This window comes from Molossus molossus, unplaced genomic scaffold, assembly GCF_014108415.1.
Source record: "Molossus molossus isolate mMolMol1 unplaced genomic scaffold, mMolMol1.p scaffold_m16_p_16, whole genome shotgun sequence".
Lineage (NCBI taxonomy): Eukaryota > Metazoa > Chordata > Mammalia > Chiroptera > Molossidae > Molossus > Molossus molossus.
Window position 1 is genome coordinate 58,823,110 of NW_023425351.1, and position 14,496 is coordinate 58,837,605.

The 14,496-nt window shown below is 47.6% G+C and overlaps 1 protein-coding gene and 1 long non-coding RNA gene across 3 annotated transcripts in view; both read right to left on the reverse strand.

Moving 5' to 3' along the window:
* The window catches only part of EXT1 (exostosin glycosyltransferase 1), a 272,386-nt gene extending 259,694 nt beyond the window's left edge, over positions 1–12,692 (reverse strand). Inside the window, exon 1 of one of the 2 annotated variants that reach the window (XM_036264005.1) lies at positions 11,085–12,692. In XM_036264005.1, coding sequence (XP_036119898.1) covers positions 11,085–12,046 — 962 coding nt within the window. In that variant the 5' untranslated portion in view covers positions 12,047–12,692. The remainder of the gene's footprint in view (positions 1–11,084) is intronic. The other variant, XM_036264006.1, reaches the window with a different exon arrangement.
* LOC118631563 lies at positions 2,848–4,626 on the reverse strand. Its single transcript, XR_004959854.1, has 3 exons — positions 4,397–4,626; positions 3,283–3,358; positions 2,848–3,071 (listed from the first exon to the last, which is right to left on the reverse strand). It is a non-coding gene; the product is annotated as an uncharacterized LOC118631563 (long non-coding RNA).
* Positions 12,693–14,496: the final 1,804 nt, after the last annotated feature.

Consider the following 14,496-nt stretch of genomic DNA (forward strand, 5'->3'; position numbering starts at 1 on the left):
CTGTGGCAAGTATGAAATGTTCCATAGGAGCCCCGACCAGGAGCATCTGACCGCATCAAGGCACTGGAAGAAGTAACGCGGAGCTGGGGGCAGCTTTCCAAGAAAGAGAGAAGAGGGGCTGTGGGGAGAAGGAGGAGGGGGAATATGGCTCAGCCACAGGCTGGTAACACTGCAGCACCCCCACCTTGATATCAGGTGAATGGACAATGAGAAGCCTCCAAGGCAGGTCCAAGTAGAAAAGGGGCACAGTCCTGTTTTTCATCAGCAGTGCTGTGCATGATGTCCACCAACCTGTCAGGGTGGTGAAATGTAGGTAGGAAGTGCGCAATCCATTCTAAACCTCTGCCCAGCGGCTGCCATACAGGGCACCTTTGGGAATGTGGAGAAAGCAGGTTAATGACATGTACCCCAACATAGATGCCAGGGCAACCTCTAAGCAACCTCCCTTCTCCAGTCCACAATCTCCAGCCTGGCCTGGGGCCATTTTCTTTACCTGAGCCCATGGCCCAAGTCATTCTGGGCACCAGTCCATCAAAAACAGCTACCAACACAGGCCCACAGCACAATACTGGGAAACTATTTCTTATAACGAGTGCTGATATGTGTCATAAATCTCCAGAAATCTGAGTTAGGGACGAATACCAGGACTCCAATGCTAACTCAAAGGGGACCCCAAGGAACTTTGGGAAACTTGCTAAGCTTGGTAGACAAGTTTTCCAATGGAGAACCTATTCTTAGGAGCACCACAATATTTTTATTTTAACCATCCAGGTCAGAAGAGTTATAAAATGCATTACTTGTTGCTCTACTTTCTTATACAAAGGAAGGTGCACACCAGTGATGGCTCAGGGTCAACACTGCAGTCCATCAAATATTTACACGAGCTCAGGTTGGTGACAGGCACGGAGCACGGCGGGGGGATTTACAGGCGCACTCCTGAGGAGTCTGCAGGACAGTCTCGGGCGCCGGGCCAGCTGTTCTTAAATTGCAGTGCTTCTTTACTTTTGGCCGTTACATTTATAATTTCCTGGCCTGCTTCCTTGCGTGCGGGTTGCCAGCTGTCCCTTCTTCACAGATCTGTCTACAAGAATCCCTCTGTCCTTAAATTTACTGCTTCTCATCTACTGCAGGACGCGAAACCAGATTACCACACCGGTTAAGAACTGCCTCTCCAAAGTAAGATTAAATAACTTCTAGGTGAGAAACCCAAGTGACATTTCCTAAATCAGTCACTCTATTGTCCGTGAGTGTGTGGCCTTCATGACATTGGTCGCAGCCGTGCAGGGCTGTGCATGGTTAAGGACTCAGGTTTGGAGTCAGATGGCCCCGGTTCATATCCTAGGTGCGTGCTCTTAGACAAGTCACTTTTTAAAAAGTGTATCTTTATTGTTGAAAGTATTACAGATGCTCCCTTTTCTCCCCCCATTAGCCCCCTCCACCCCAATCCCAGCCCCCCTCCACCCCCAGGAGGCAAGTCAATTTTAAAGATTCCCCTACCTTCATCCATTCTGCATCTAAAATGAGTATCTTCCTGCTCAGTAGACACACAGATTAAAAAAGATGCTGCCCAACATACAACACACAGTTCACGCTCAAGATCTATTAGTTGTTATTGCTATTAGCAGCAGCGTCAGCAGGGCTAACATATATGTCAGTGCCAACAGGATATGGCTTCAACAGTGCCTGCCACAGCCAACTTCCCCTAACCACAGTCCCTTGTTCCAGGAAGCAACTTCAGGCTCTTCTTTGCAAAAGGATGGCCACCACTTAAATCAAGAACGGGGATGTGACAGGGCAGTCTTTTAACTGGTGAGGTCATACCACACCTAATATGAATGGCTCTCCCAGACCGAGTAATGGTCACCAGCAAAGCAGTCAGGCTGGCTTCCTGCAGGGCCTGGATGACAGGAGTCAGGACAGACCAGCCAGGAGCGGGAAGATACTCGCAGAGCAGAGGTGCCAGCCAAGGGAAGCAGGAAGGCCCAGGGTGGAAAGACAGGAGCCGAGGAGGCGCCCATCCCAGGTATTGTGCTGGGTCCTGAGAACTTAGTGGAACAGCTCCAGGTCAGTTTCTGCTCATGTCCTCTCACAATGAATCCTATGACTTAAGGTGGCCTGACTGATTTTCTGCTCTTTGCAACCTAGGAGCCCGAGAGGCCGCCAAGAAGAGGAGCTCCATTTAGATGAGGTACCCTCCTCCTCCCCCGCCCCACCAAATGTCCCCGGCAACTCGTGAGGATGGAAAAGTCAACTGCAAAAGGGGTCACCTGCATTTCTAGAGCAGTCAACAGGGAACCTGGAGGATCGGGACTAAGTTAGTACCTGGCTGCCCGACAGACCACTCTCCACCTGCTCCTACCCTGTGCCATGCCACCTGCAAGCTGCAACGTGAAGGCCCCACGCAGGTCTTTCCACAGCCCACACAAACAAGGGCTGGGTTTCCAAGGCATCTGCTACAATTTCCTGGGGATTAAGTATCAAGGAAGAGATGAGCAGTTATTTCTGTGGCTTAGTTAAGTTATGAAACTAAGCAAACCTCTGTGGTCGATTAGAAAATGACAGGAAGGTGGTTTTTAATAATAACGATACCTTGCAAACACAAGGTACATTCACACTCATTTGGACCTCTTAATGACCCTGTGAGGTGTTATGATCCCCAAGATGTGAAAACTGAGGCTGAGAGGTTAAGCACTTTGTCCAAGAAGCTGTGTGGGTCAGTTACTTCCCAGGTGCAGGGTCCCACATGGGCTCTTTCCAAAGTGCCTCCCAGAAGATGAGAGTGTATCCCACAAATTTCATTGCTGCTCAAAGCAATTGCAATGCAAAGAAAGTGCTGAATATAACTAAGCAAAAACCGTTGGTTCGCTTTCTCTGCCTTGGTTTTTAAATCACTTGCAATAGTGCCTCATTTGCACTTGGCGTCCCAGACCTTCCTTACCTGGATGCCCAGAGGGTAAAGCCGTGTCCCAATTCAGTGAGCCATGGAGTCAACAGTAAAAGGGAAAAGAGAGCAGGGCCTTGATTGACTGGCACAGCTAAAGAATGGCGTCCACCAGGTGAAGCTGCGGTTTCTGAAATGCAGGAAGGGCTGTGTTCTGCACAAGGAAGGCTGAGACCCGGCTCAGGAAGGCAGGGAAGTTTTTGGCTCCAGCAAAAACAAAACTTCAAAGGGAACAGAAGTTGTGGGAGCTTCAAAGACCCCCTGCAGGACCAATTAACACCTACTAATGTTTATCTAAGCAGTCATTTAATGACGGCTCACAAATGGGTGTTCAGCCTCACCTCAAAAATACCTTTTCATCCAAAGAGACTGGGCTGGGGGTGATGGCGTGGAAGTTCTATGATGTTTTCTGAGACCCTGGTCCAGAATAGAACAAATACTCAATACAGTGAAATTCATCACAGACTTATTTATAATAAACCAAAAAAAAAAAAAAAAACAAAACAGGATGGGGAACAAATTAAATCTCTAAGAAAATGTAAATGATTTAAAAACTATGGTGCAGCTACGAGTTAGGGAAAAAACCGTCAGGTAGCCATTAAAAATCCCATTTTAATAGGATTTACCTATTTAGTAAATGAGGTGAATGCTGTTGCATAACGTGAAGATAAAACAGTGTACAAACATACATGCAACAGCTGTCCGCAGGGTTACAAACCTACCGACAGGAGGGCGGGAGAAGGGTCTCGAGTTCGCGGCTGTGCTCCCAGTTCCAACACCTTTGTGTCTGGCACCAACTAAGCACTTAAGGCAAATGTGTTGAATTCATTCTTTACTAACTTTTAGTTAAGTCATTAACATATCAATGCAAGCAAGGTACCTGGATCTGCAGAGAGAAGGGTCTCCTCTCAGAGCTATGTGTGTGTCTGGAACAGGCTGACTAGGCAAAGTTTAGTAACAGTGGGGGGCTCTTTTCCAATTGTCCACAAAGGCTGGATAAAACATGCATCATTTTTTTTTTTTATCCTCACCCGAGGACATTTTCATTTTTTGTTCAGGTAGAGCGGGAGGGAGAGAGAGGAACAGAGAGAGAGAGAGAAACATCGATGTGAAAGGGACACATCGAGTGGCTGCCACCCGCACGACCAACCGGGGCCGGGGACAAACTGCAACCGAAGTACGTGCCCTTAGCGGGAACCAAACCCAGGTCTCTCAGGACCGCAGGCCGATGCTCTAACCGCTGAGCCAAACCGGCCAGGGCACATGCATCATTTTTTAAGCACTGTTTTTTGTTGGGGAGCCTGAGAACCTTGAAGTGTTCCAGAAACCTGCCCACTGTATCGGAACCAGAATTTTCCAGGGGTCCTGACATTTCTGCTGGATCTCATTGCCCAGCTGGAAAATAGTGGCTCCTAACGACGACACCCCCCCCACCCCGTCGCCATCCCTGGCAACCTCAGAGGGGAACCGCAGGGCGCTCAGAGAGGGCGGAGCTCCTGGTGCACTTCCTCCCTCTTCTCAGAGGGGCTCCAGGAAAGAATTCAAAGCAGGGTCTCCGCAAACAAGGTGGTCAATTTCCTTGAGTGAAACAGTTCAAGGAGTTCAATGCTGTAGAGTTAGCTTCAGGGGCCATCCTTATCACATCTCTGAGCCAATTATTGTTTTCCCCTGGGAAACATGTTTATAAAGAAAGGCAATGGGAAAAAAGACCAAAAACACAAACCCCTGAATGCCACTGACCTGATTAATGACATGTAACCAGGTAGAAATTTTGTTTGATTCTTTACAGTGGTAATATTTTGTAGAGGAAAGAGAATGATCTTCGGAATTCAAGACCCTGGTTAAAACACTGCCATTTACTCCCTGGATGCGACTCTGGGCTCCTTACTTCACCTTCTCGGGCCTGCATTCTAATCTGTAAAATGGGGATTTAACCCACTTCATACTGTTGTTCAAAGACTTAAATGAGCTAATAAAGGTAAATTCAAATAATAGTCACTGGACAAATCTTCCAGTTTTCTTGGGGGGATGGGAGTCCCTGTTTATTAAAGGAACTTGGTCATAGATGGGAAAACTTTTACATAAAAACACTTCCCGTCATTAAGCTCTTGGAAACATGAGCTCCCACCCTGGCTAGTGTGGCTCAGTGGTTAGCTTGCCAGCTTGTGCACCGAAGGGTTACGGGGTCAATCCCCAGTCAAGGTCACATACCTGGGTTGCAGGTACAATCCCAGCCTTGGTTAGGGTCATGTAGGAGACAACCAACTGATGTGTCTCTCTCCTCCTACCCCCCTCCTTCTCTTCCATTCTCTTTGAAAATCAATCGAAAAATATATCCTCGGGTAAGGATAAAAAAGAAAGAAACATGAGCTCCCATGTTCAGATATGAACATGGGACATGTTCATTAGACAACAGAATCCAATGACCACTTAGCCGGACCTGGTCCATTCTTGTTTTTTAATGTTTTTTATTGAAACATTAATGTTTTTAGAAGAGAGAAAGGGAGGGGGGGAGAGAGAGAGAGAGAAACATCAATGTGAGAAACATCATTCGGCTGCCTCCTGCACACACCCCATCTGGGATCGAACCTGCAACCTGGGTATGTGCCCCGAGCAGGAATCTAGCAACCTTTTGGTGTACTAGATGGATGACGCTCAGCCAACTGAGGCACAACGGCCAGGTGGACCTGGTCCAATCTTAAGAAACTGTGTTGAAAAGTGGACGTTATGAGGTCACAGCAGTTTTGTAAAAATTGGAGAACTGGGAGCCAGAAAACCTGGGCCACTTACCGGCTGGGCAGCCTTAGACAAAGCACCGCACCACCATTAGTCTCAATCTGCACACTGTGAAATTGCCTGACATGACACCTTGCAAGAGGTTTTGAGCAAAGTCGCCAGGCCCTATTGAACACAGCCTCTGCTGTGACCTTAGGGTTCTCAAGGTCATTGCTGGCAGGTGTCTCTAACACTGTGTCCTGGGGAGGCACATCTGCAGACCTCTGACACAGAGAACAACCTGAGGGTGTGACAACTCCCTTTTGCCAAGTCTGTCCCATTCAAAGCTGCTGTCACAGTCAGGGGGACCAAAGGTGGCCTCCTTTCCAGAGGCAGGGCCTGCCCAAGTCTTAGTAGCAAGCCATTCTCTGCATAACAAATCCTGCAGGCTCCTAGCTGAAGTCACAGACTCCACTCCGAACCTTCATTTGTTAAAGTGTCAATCAAGGTGCAAGCATCCCTAGAAGTAGCACACAACACCCCAACCTTTACTGGAAGATACCCTGGAAAAGAGCTCTCAGGTGCTCTCAAGAAAAAAAAGCCAAGTTCCAAAGTGAGAAAGGACAGAGCAGAGAACTAGAATCTCCCTCAGTGTGAGAAGACATGCTTGACAACCTCATAATTTTACAGAGTGCTGGCACTATCTGTATTTTTAAACTGCGCTTATGTGGTTTATTTTAGAAATACCTGTGGGAAACAGCCTGTGTGGCTCAGTGGATTGAGCAGTGTCCCATGGACTGAGAGGTCCTGGTTCAATTTCTGGTCAGGGCACATGCCCAGTAGGGGGCGTGCAGGAGGCAGCCTATGGATATATCTTTCTCACGTCGATGTTTCTAGCTCTCTCTCCCTTCCTCTCTCTCTTAAAAAAAAAAAAATCAATAAAAACATTTTTAAAAAAAGAAAGAAATATCTGTGGGCTTTCATACACCTGTGGGGAAAGGCACTAACATTTTACATTTAAAACCTGAGGCACACAACCTCTACCTTTCATTCTGGAAGAGGAAAAGAGTCCCGTAAGGTTCACTGCTGGCCCCTGCATTTGCTCAAGGTGTCTGCTATTCCAGTTTGGGGTAATGGGAAATAAGCAAATAATCATTTAAAATTACTACTTGTCCTGTGCACCTGGATTCAATTTACCATTCAGTTAATTCACAGCCTATTCCCTAAACCCCTTAGGGCCAAACTGAAAGGTCCAAAAAACTCCTATGGAGAATAACCAGCTCCAGGCATGGACTCCTTCTTAGCAATGAAAGGCAAAATGGGAGCCCTGGAGCAAGGGCTCCTCGGTCTGACAATGCCCTGAGTCAGGGGTTGCGTGTCAAGTCCTGAAACTATGACCAACTGTGCAGGTATGTGTTTTGTTTTGTTTGTTTTGTTTGCAGGTATGTGTTTTGTTTTGCATGGTTTGTCCAAAATCATCAGCAGCTTCCCAAAGGATTCCAAGAGAAACACCATCAATAAAGGTCTAGTGGCTGGAGAACTTTCCAGCGAGTCTGAAACTGGCAGAAGGAAACTGTAGGTCAAGGGGAAAAATTCAAGGAGGCTTGCATGCTAGAGCTACCCCCGCCACTAACCAGATTCCTAACCTGGGTGAATTCCGTAAGCACAGTCTACCCCTCAATTTCTAAATCTGTAAGATGAGGATGTCGGAGCTGAATGATCACTTAGTTCCAAGACCCTTAAAAATACCAGGATTAAAAGGCATGGCTTCAACAAACACAGGAAAAGATGTCAAAAAGGCCTGCACAGAATCCTGCCTGTTCCCAGAAGAGCTGCTTAAAATATTCACCACTGCTTTCCTTGGAGGGTCAAAGATAGAAGCCACCTCTCATTTCCTTCTCTTTCTTCTGTTTCAGAAAGCTGAATTTGAAGTGTCACAATAATACCTCGGGAAGAGATCTGAACTATGAAATTCATGCAAAAACACAATGATTCTGTAAAGATGCATAAGAAGCTCAAAGAATGTAAAATGGAAGCAATTTCTCTAAAGCCTCATTATAAATCATCTAATCACTGCAGCCACTTATTTTAGCCATCTAATCACATCTATTAATATACATAACTGATGACAATTAATTGTGGGTATCATAAAAAATGGATGTTTTAATATAATCCTGGAATTCTGGATCAAAAATACTACTACTCTCTTATAAGAGAAAAGTGTTTTTCTTCATTCCATGTAGCTCTCCATGCTTTTTATAATAAATATCTGATTTCCACGGAAGTTCAGGTAAGAGGAAAGTCTTCAACCATTTAACACTAAATCTTGATCAACATAAAGGATAATTTTCACTGAAAGTAACTTTTTTAGTACAGGTGAGGCGAAAGTCCTCAACCATTCAGCACTAAATCTTTACTGTCACATAAGGTTAACTTTCACTAAAAATAACTTTTCTTTAGTTGATACGCTTGTATATATTCTATAGTATCCTACCTCAGCCATAAACTTTCAATCTAATTATCTGACCCCATAAGTCCAAAGCAAATTTATATGTGGTTGCTTGTGGCAGCAAATTAAATTGAAGACTGTTCATAGGCGCTTGTTAATAAAAAAGAGTAGATGAAAATTGATGTTTTTACACACCACGACCAAATGAATGCTCACAGCACCCCTGAAGAAGTCTAAAACCCATTTCACAAAAGGATAAACTAATGTTCAAGGTAATGCATCAAAAGTCACACCACGAGTCAGTATAAGAAGTCAAACCCAGATGAGTTCTGTAGACCTAACTTCAATATCACCTCCTTCTCTAAAGCCTGGGAGAGATTGGCATTGAAGTGGAGGAGTTCTGCATCTCACATATGCAAGGCTAACAGAAAACATCAGTATAATTACCACAGTAGTTACTGTTACTCCAGAGCACAACAGGCATTGCTTCCTATGCATGGGTGTTCTCGCAGCATTTCAGGGCTCATTCTTCACCTTCATGGTTGTCCCAAAGTCAGTAGTAAAAGGCATTCAGGTTGGCAAGCACCATTTCTCAAAGATAAAGGTTCTGATAACCCAATGAGAGGAATGAGTTAAAACTCCTCGTAGACCAGGCTAATGAACATGAACATTCTGCAGCACCACCCTGTCCTTTCAAACAAGGTTAGAACTGGAAAGTGTACAAAAGGAGAACAGGAAGAAAATCCAGAAGTGACTCTGCTCAAGAAATCCCTGCTCGGGAGAAAGAGAAAACTTGTTTTTCTAACTAAATGCCACTTTTCCAATGAAATGCAATCTTGAGGTCTTGATCCATTGTGGTCTTTAATCATAAACCAAAATAAGGGTGTGGGTGTCAGGTTTCTTGGCCCAATCACAAAGAGGTCAAAAACTAAATTTAATTATCAAAAATTAAAGTCTCTAGGAAACCAGCCCCTCCTTCCCTTATTGCCAATCTCTAGAAAAAGCTTCAACAGAGACTGTAGAGATATAATATTTATTTGGGGAATAACAGGGTAAAGAAGGTAGGGTTGTATTATTGGATTGATGGTGTGTCCCAAATAAATGTGTAATTCAAATTTCCTAAGGTGAGATCTCAGCTCCAGCTCCTTCAGAAGAATGAAGACCACCATGATCCTTCTACAAGATTCGGTGAGATTTGCATTAGAAGACACTGAAAAGTTAGATTTCATCTTGAGTTACTCCACCATGAGCCAGACAAAGAAATTCCTGAAAGGCTATAAGCATTTTTCCCCTTACAAGCACCCACAGAAATAGGTCAATGTAAATGTCGTGTAAACAAAGCGGCTCATTACTAACCACAGTTTGTTTCTTTTGTGACACATTTTAATCCATTTCAACTGTACCCAACATTCACACATGAGGGCCCCTGAAAGAGAGTAAAATGTAAATTCTTAATTGACCCCAGCCTCAGGCTTTTCTCATGTTTGAAAGGCAAGGTGTTGGGGGTTGGGGAATTAGAGTATTGGATACTTTTTCCTTCACTGTCTATGATCCAGTCCAGCAGGACTTTAATTTCCCTTCCAATCACTCCTCCAGAGGCCCGGGTGTCTGAGGAAATCCACAGACAACAATCAAACCTTTCATTTCAGGGCCTCATTCCCACCATACCCCTTCCTTTTCCAATCAGGTTTATGAAGCGTTTCCCCTATTCTACATTTCATGAATCAACTGCAAAATCTGCCAACCTCTGCCAGTTCCTCTTGTACTCAGCTGAGAGGTTCCCCTTCCTTCCATGGGTAGCACAAGGCTGCTCTGGTTTTTAACTGGCGTAACGTGGAAATGCACTGCAGGAACTCACTAACTCCTTCACAGCCAGATGTGAGTGAGTCTGGGGCACTGACACCACCTCCTAGGAAACTGCAAGCTCAGGTTAAAGCAGATTTGGGGAGACTAGTTTTGACCCCAAATCCAATGTGTCAGTTTGTCACTGGGAAGGGAAAAAAAGAATGAGAAGGGCTACAAAGTCAGCAACTCAGTTACTTAGCAACAGGATAAAACTTGCCTCACTACAGAGGGTAAGGAGGCATCACAAGCCCATTCAAAGAGTAACAGTCTCCAATTTACATGCAAATAGATAAAGACAAAAGGGCAAGGGAAATCTAAATTAGCAACAGGAGTTTACAGCTGTGGGGCTGAGACCCAGATTTTAAAAACAGCTTCTCCTAGAAAGAGACATAATATATACATACAAACAAACGGCCATGAAAAAGAGAAGAGAAGAGAAGAGAAGAGAAGAGAAGAGAAGAGAAGAGAAGAGAAGAGAAGAGAAGAGAAGAGAAGAGAAGAGAAGAGAGAAGAGACCCCCAACCAACTTACACTCTCCCTTCACAAAAGTCAATGCCATGGAGGGTAGGGAAGAGACAGGCACAGAAAATTTAACAGCTAAAATCAAAACATTTCCACTGCTAACACAAATTTAAAGCTCATGGAAAGATGACAATTGTAGGCTGGGAAAATCCCAGGGAAAGTAGTTCCCCCTGCTTGTGAGAAAAGCAAATAAAGCATCAATCTTGGGAGAAGTTCTCCAGACTGTGTGTGGATTCAGACCTCTCCAGGTCTAGACTCTCAAAAGCACCCCCCACCCCAACACAAACTGGTGAAGTTTCCCAACTTGGATCACACCCACACCCTTCAGAAGAGACACATGGGCCTGAAGGTTTTCCAAGCAAGAGGGAGGCACTGTCACCTACTTGGCCCAGGAAAGTGCTCCAGGCTTTTTTGTTTGCCCCCAGGAGTTCAAATTCTGGGTCTCTCGCTCCTTGCCACACACCTGAACCAGGATGCTCAGTGCCAGGTTCAGGATGGGAAGGAAGAGGCCAGAGCGCTCCTCCATTCCAGGCTAACCCCCAACCACACACCTGGACAAGGTGGGCAGGGCCCAGGGCTGACCCGCCAAGGCCCATCAGCCTAGCCACTTACTTTTCATACTCGGTGTTGTCTCTGTCACAGCGAGAATCCTTGTGCTTTTGCCAGTCTTTGCCATGCTTGCAGGTGGTGAGGAGAAGCACGTCCTCCCCGTTATGGACGTGATATAAGGCATTCCTGGTGTCTGACCCTATCCCTGTCAGGTACCTCTTTCCTTTGAATACCAGCATGTACTTCCTGAGAGGAGGGATGGTGTTAAACTTCAAAAACCCCCTCTCCCCTCCTGTCCTGGGATGATCCTTAGAAAAAAGGGGAATAGAAACATCAAAGTTGGGTCGGAAGTTTTCAGTACTAATGCTGGCTTTGGCGAGCATCGCCTGGCCGATGTCAAACCCCACGTCCTCGGTGTAGTCAGGCCAGGTGCCGGAATATAAATTAAAAATTAAATGATTCCTACCATTGTTCCACAAGTGGAGACTCTGCACTTTGGATCTTAAATTGTGCACATACTGAGGTGACAACTGGTCTCTGTCTAAAGTATCCAGACTCAGGACAAAGAGGCACGCCTGGCTGGGGTCCGAGGTGTAGAACCTGGAGCCTTCGATGGCCGCTAGAATGTTTTGGTAACTTTCGGCTATTTTCTCCCCTTTTTGCTGCGGGTAGACGTAGACTTTGAAGCCGTTTTTCTTGCAAAGGGTGAAATCGAAGCAGGACTCCATGCGGCACTTCTTGCCTTTGTAGATGCTCGAGTTGGCGTCTCGCTTCTGCCGGGGGGAAATGTGCACGCTGGAATCCTCGTTTTCCAATTGATCCCAAGGAAAGAAGGGGAGCAGAGCGTCCGGGAAGCGGGGCCAGAAATGATCCAGACTCGGGTGGTGCAAGCCATTCCGACCGCTGTGCTCTTCTCTCCGGCTGGGGCTCCTCGATGCCCTAAACTGCAAGCCTCCGAAATAAAACAAAAGGGCGAGACAAGAGCCAGCTGAGAGCAGGATGAAATAGCGTTTTTTGGCCTGCATGTGTCCTGCCTGGGTCAAGAGGATTGTAAATAAACACAAGAATCACCCAAGTTTCCCAATCAACACTTTCAGCTCCAGTCCGCCATCTTCCCGCCTGTAAAGACTTCAAACTCTCCGCTCCCACCTTCTCTGGATGCCTTTCCCCAAGCCGTGGACTGATCCAGCGCATGTGGGCGATTTCTTTAACTTTCTCCCCTTCGGTCTTTCATCTTTGGGTTGCACAATGGACGGGAGAGAGCAGGGCTGAATATTTCGCACCCGGGGCGGGCGAACAGCGGACTGCAATTTTCTTGCATGCAACAAGACGTAGGAAAAGAAAGAGAGGGGGAAAAAAGCTCCCGATGCCCAATCAATGGCAAGACGAAGTGATTTCCTTGCCTCTCGGATTCCTCTCGGCAGCGTGGAGAACGAGCCCCGGGAAAGCAACTTCAACTCATCCACGCTCCCTTGCAGAGCACTCCGGTTCCAACAAGTCAGCCGATCCGCGGGTTCAACCGGCTAGTGCATCTTGCAGCTGGGGCGCCGTAACCTCACAAATCCCTGCATCTCTCTTTATTGCCTTCTGCAGCGGCTCCAAGACTCCGGCGGTGTTTACTCCTGCGCTCGCGGGGCCGGCCCCCGGGACGCGCGGCGGCCCGGCTGCAGGCGGCGGCGGCGGCGGCGCTGGGTGACGGCGGCGGCGCGTCCTCCCCGCGGGCAGTGCCGGCCCCGAGCGGCGCTTCGCAGGCCCCCGCGCGACCGCTGCCGACCGCCGCGTTCGGTCGCCGAATGTTACCCGGTTCTGAATGTTACACTTACACATTCCATTCCCGACACGACAGCGCTGACCTCATCCATCCACGCAGCCCGCGCTGCCATTGGCCGAGCGTCACGTCCGGGGGGGGCGGTGCTTCCGCTGCGCCCATTCATAACCCCCGGCCGGCGACCGCGGCGCCGGCGCGGCGCGGGGAGCGCGGGGGGTGCAGCGGGCGCGAGGATCGTGGAGAGCCTGGGTGCCTTTTCCGCTGCGGGCCGGAGGGCCAGTCGTGGGGTGGCCCCATGCAAGCCCCTCGAATCGTCCCGGCCTGGTCCCGGGCCTGGGTCACGCCTCCTCCCTCCGGGAACCAGCGCCGCCCAGAGGAGGCGCCCGCGGTGGCCGGAGAACCAGAGACCGGCCGGCGCTCCCCAGGCCCGGCTGCCCCGGCTGCCCCGGGCGCCCTCTTGAATCCCGTCTCCTCGGCTCCCTGCCGGGAGCGCCTCCCCGAGCCGGCGGCTGGGAGTGTGCGGGTTCCTGGAGAGGATGCTTGAAAATGGAGCACTGGGGCGAGCCCGAGGGGTGGGGGAGGAAAGAAAGCTTTCATAGAAAGAGACTGGCGACCAGAACGATGCCTCTACCGGCCTACCTTCGACCCTCCCAGCGAGGCCCAATATTTTTATTTCCTACCAAGCATTTAAACAGGTCTCTTATTTCTGACATGGCCCATCCTTTCTTTTTTCTTCCTCCAGGAAGGCACCCCAAGAATAAAGAGGAAATATTACAATCAAGGACCTGATGCCATTACCATTCTTCATGTCTGTCTGTGTCTGCTGAGAGGACACACCTATCCTAAATCTTCATTATCTACCTCCGCAATCTGAAGCCCCTTCTATTCTGTAGAAAATGTTCTGTACAAAGCTTCGAAGAGATCTAATCACATCAGGAGAAAAAGTAGATTTTCTAATGGCTGAGGAGAAACTGGTTAAGTTTGTCCCTGTTCCTAAAGTGATGTTACTCTTTTTGTGGTGGTGGTGGTTTTTAAGATGTTCCTTAGTGATGGATGACTAATAGAACTGTCCCAGCTGTAGAAGGGAAACTTGAAGCCGGAAATGACCTTATTTACAATTAGTGCAAGATGGTAGGTCCTTCCTTCAAATACCCTTCCATACCCTAGCCCCAAGCTCTTGCTACCCGCCCCACGGAACGTCATTGGGCAATTCAGATAAGGACCTGCAGTCCCTCTGAAGGTCTTCCAGAGCCGCAGTGATGAGCTAGGCTCCCAGACAGTATTTCTGGTCAAAGCCAACCTCCCTGGCCTTGTCCCTGAATGCTGCTTTACTGAGAAGGCCTCCCACCCCTTTCCCTAGCTGATGTCGCAGGGCCTGGCCAAGCTGGACAAACAGTTGCCTAGGGCAGCAAGCTGTTTAGTGATTGTTTATTATGGGAGTGACTGAGAGCAAGGGACAGACACTTCCCAGTTTCCCTCAGGCTGCAAAAAAACTCTAGTGGGTGGGACAAAGGCCACGGTTATAACAAGTCTGGTGAAATGATCAAGTGGAAAATTTTAGACATCTGTTGTTCCAGATTTGTTTTAATAAAGTGGGGAAGGGGCATGGGTGGGACATTACTGTACATTCCTGAAGCCTCTCCCTATTTCTGATCTGCCAAAGATGAGGCAGCTTTTCCAGATTTGACTTGTTTCCACACACAATGT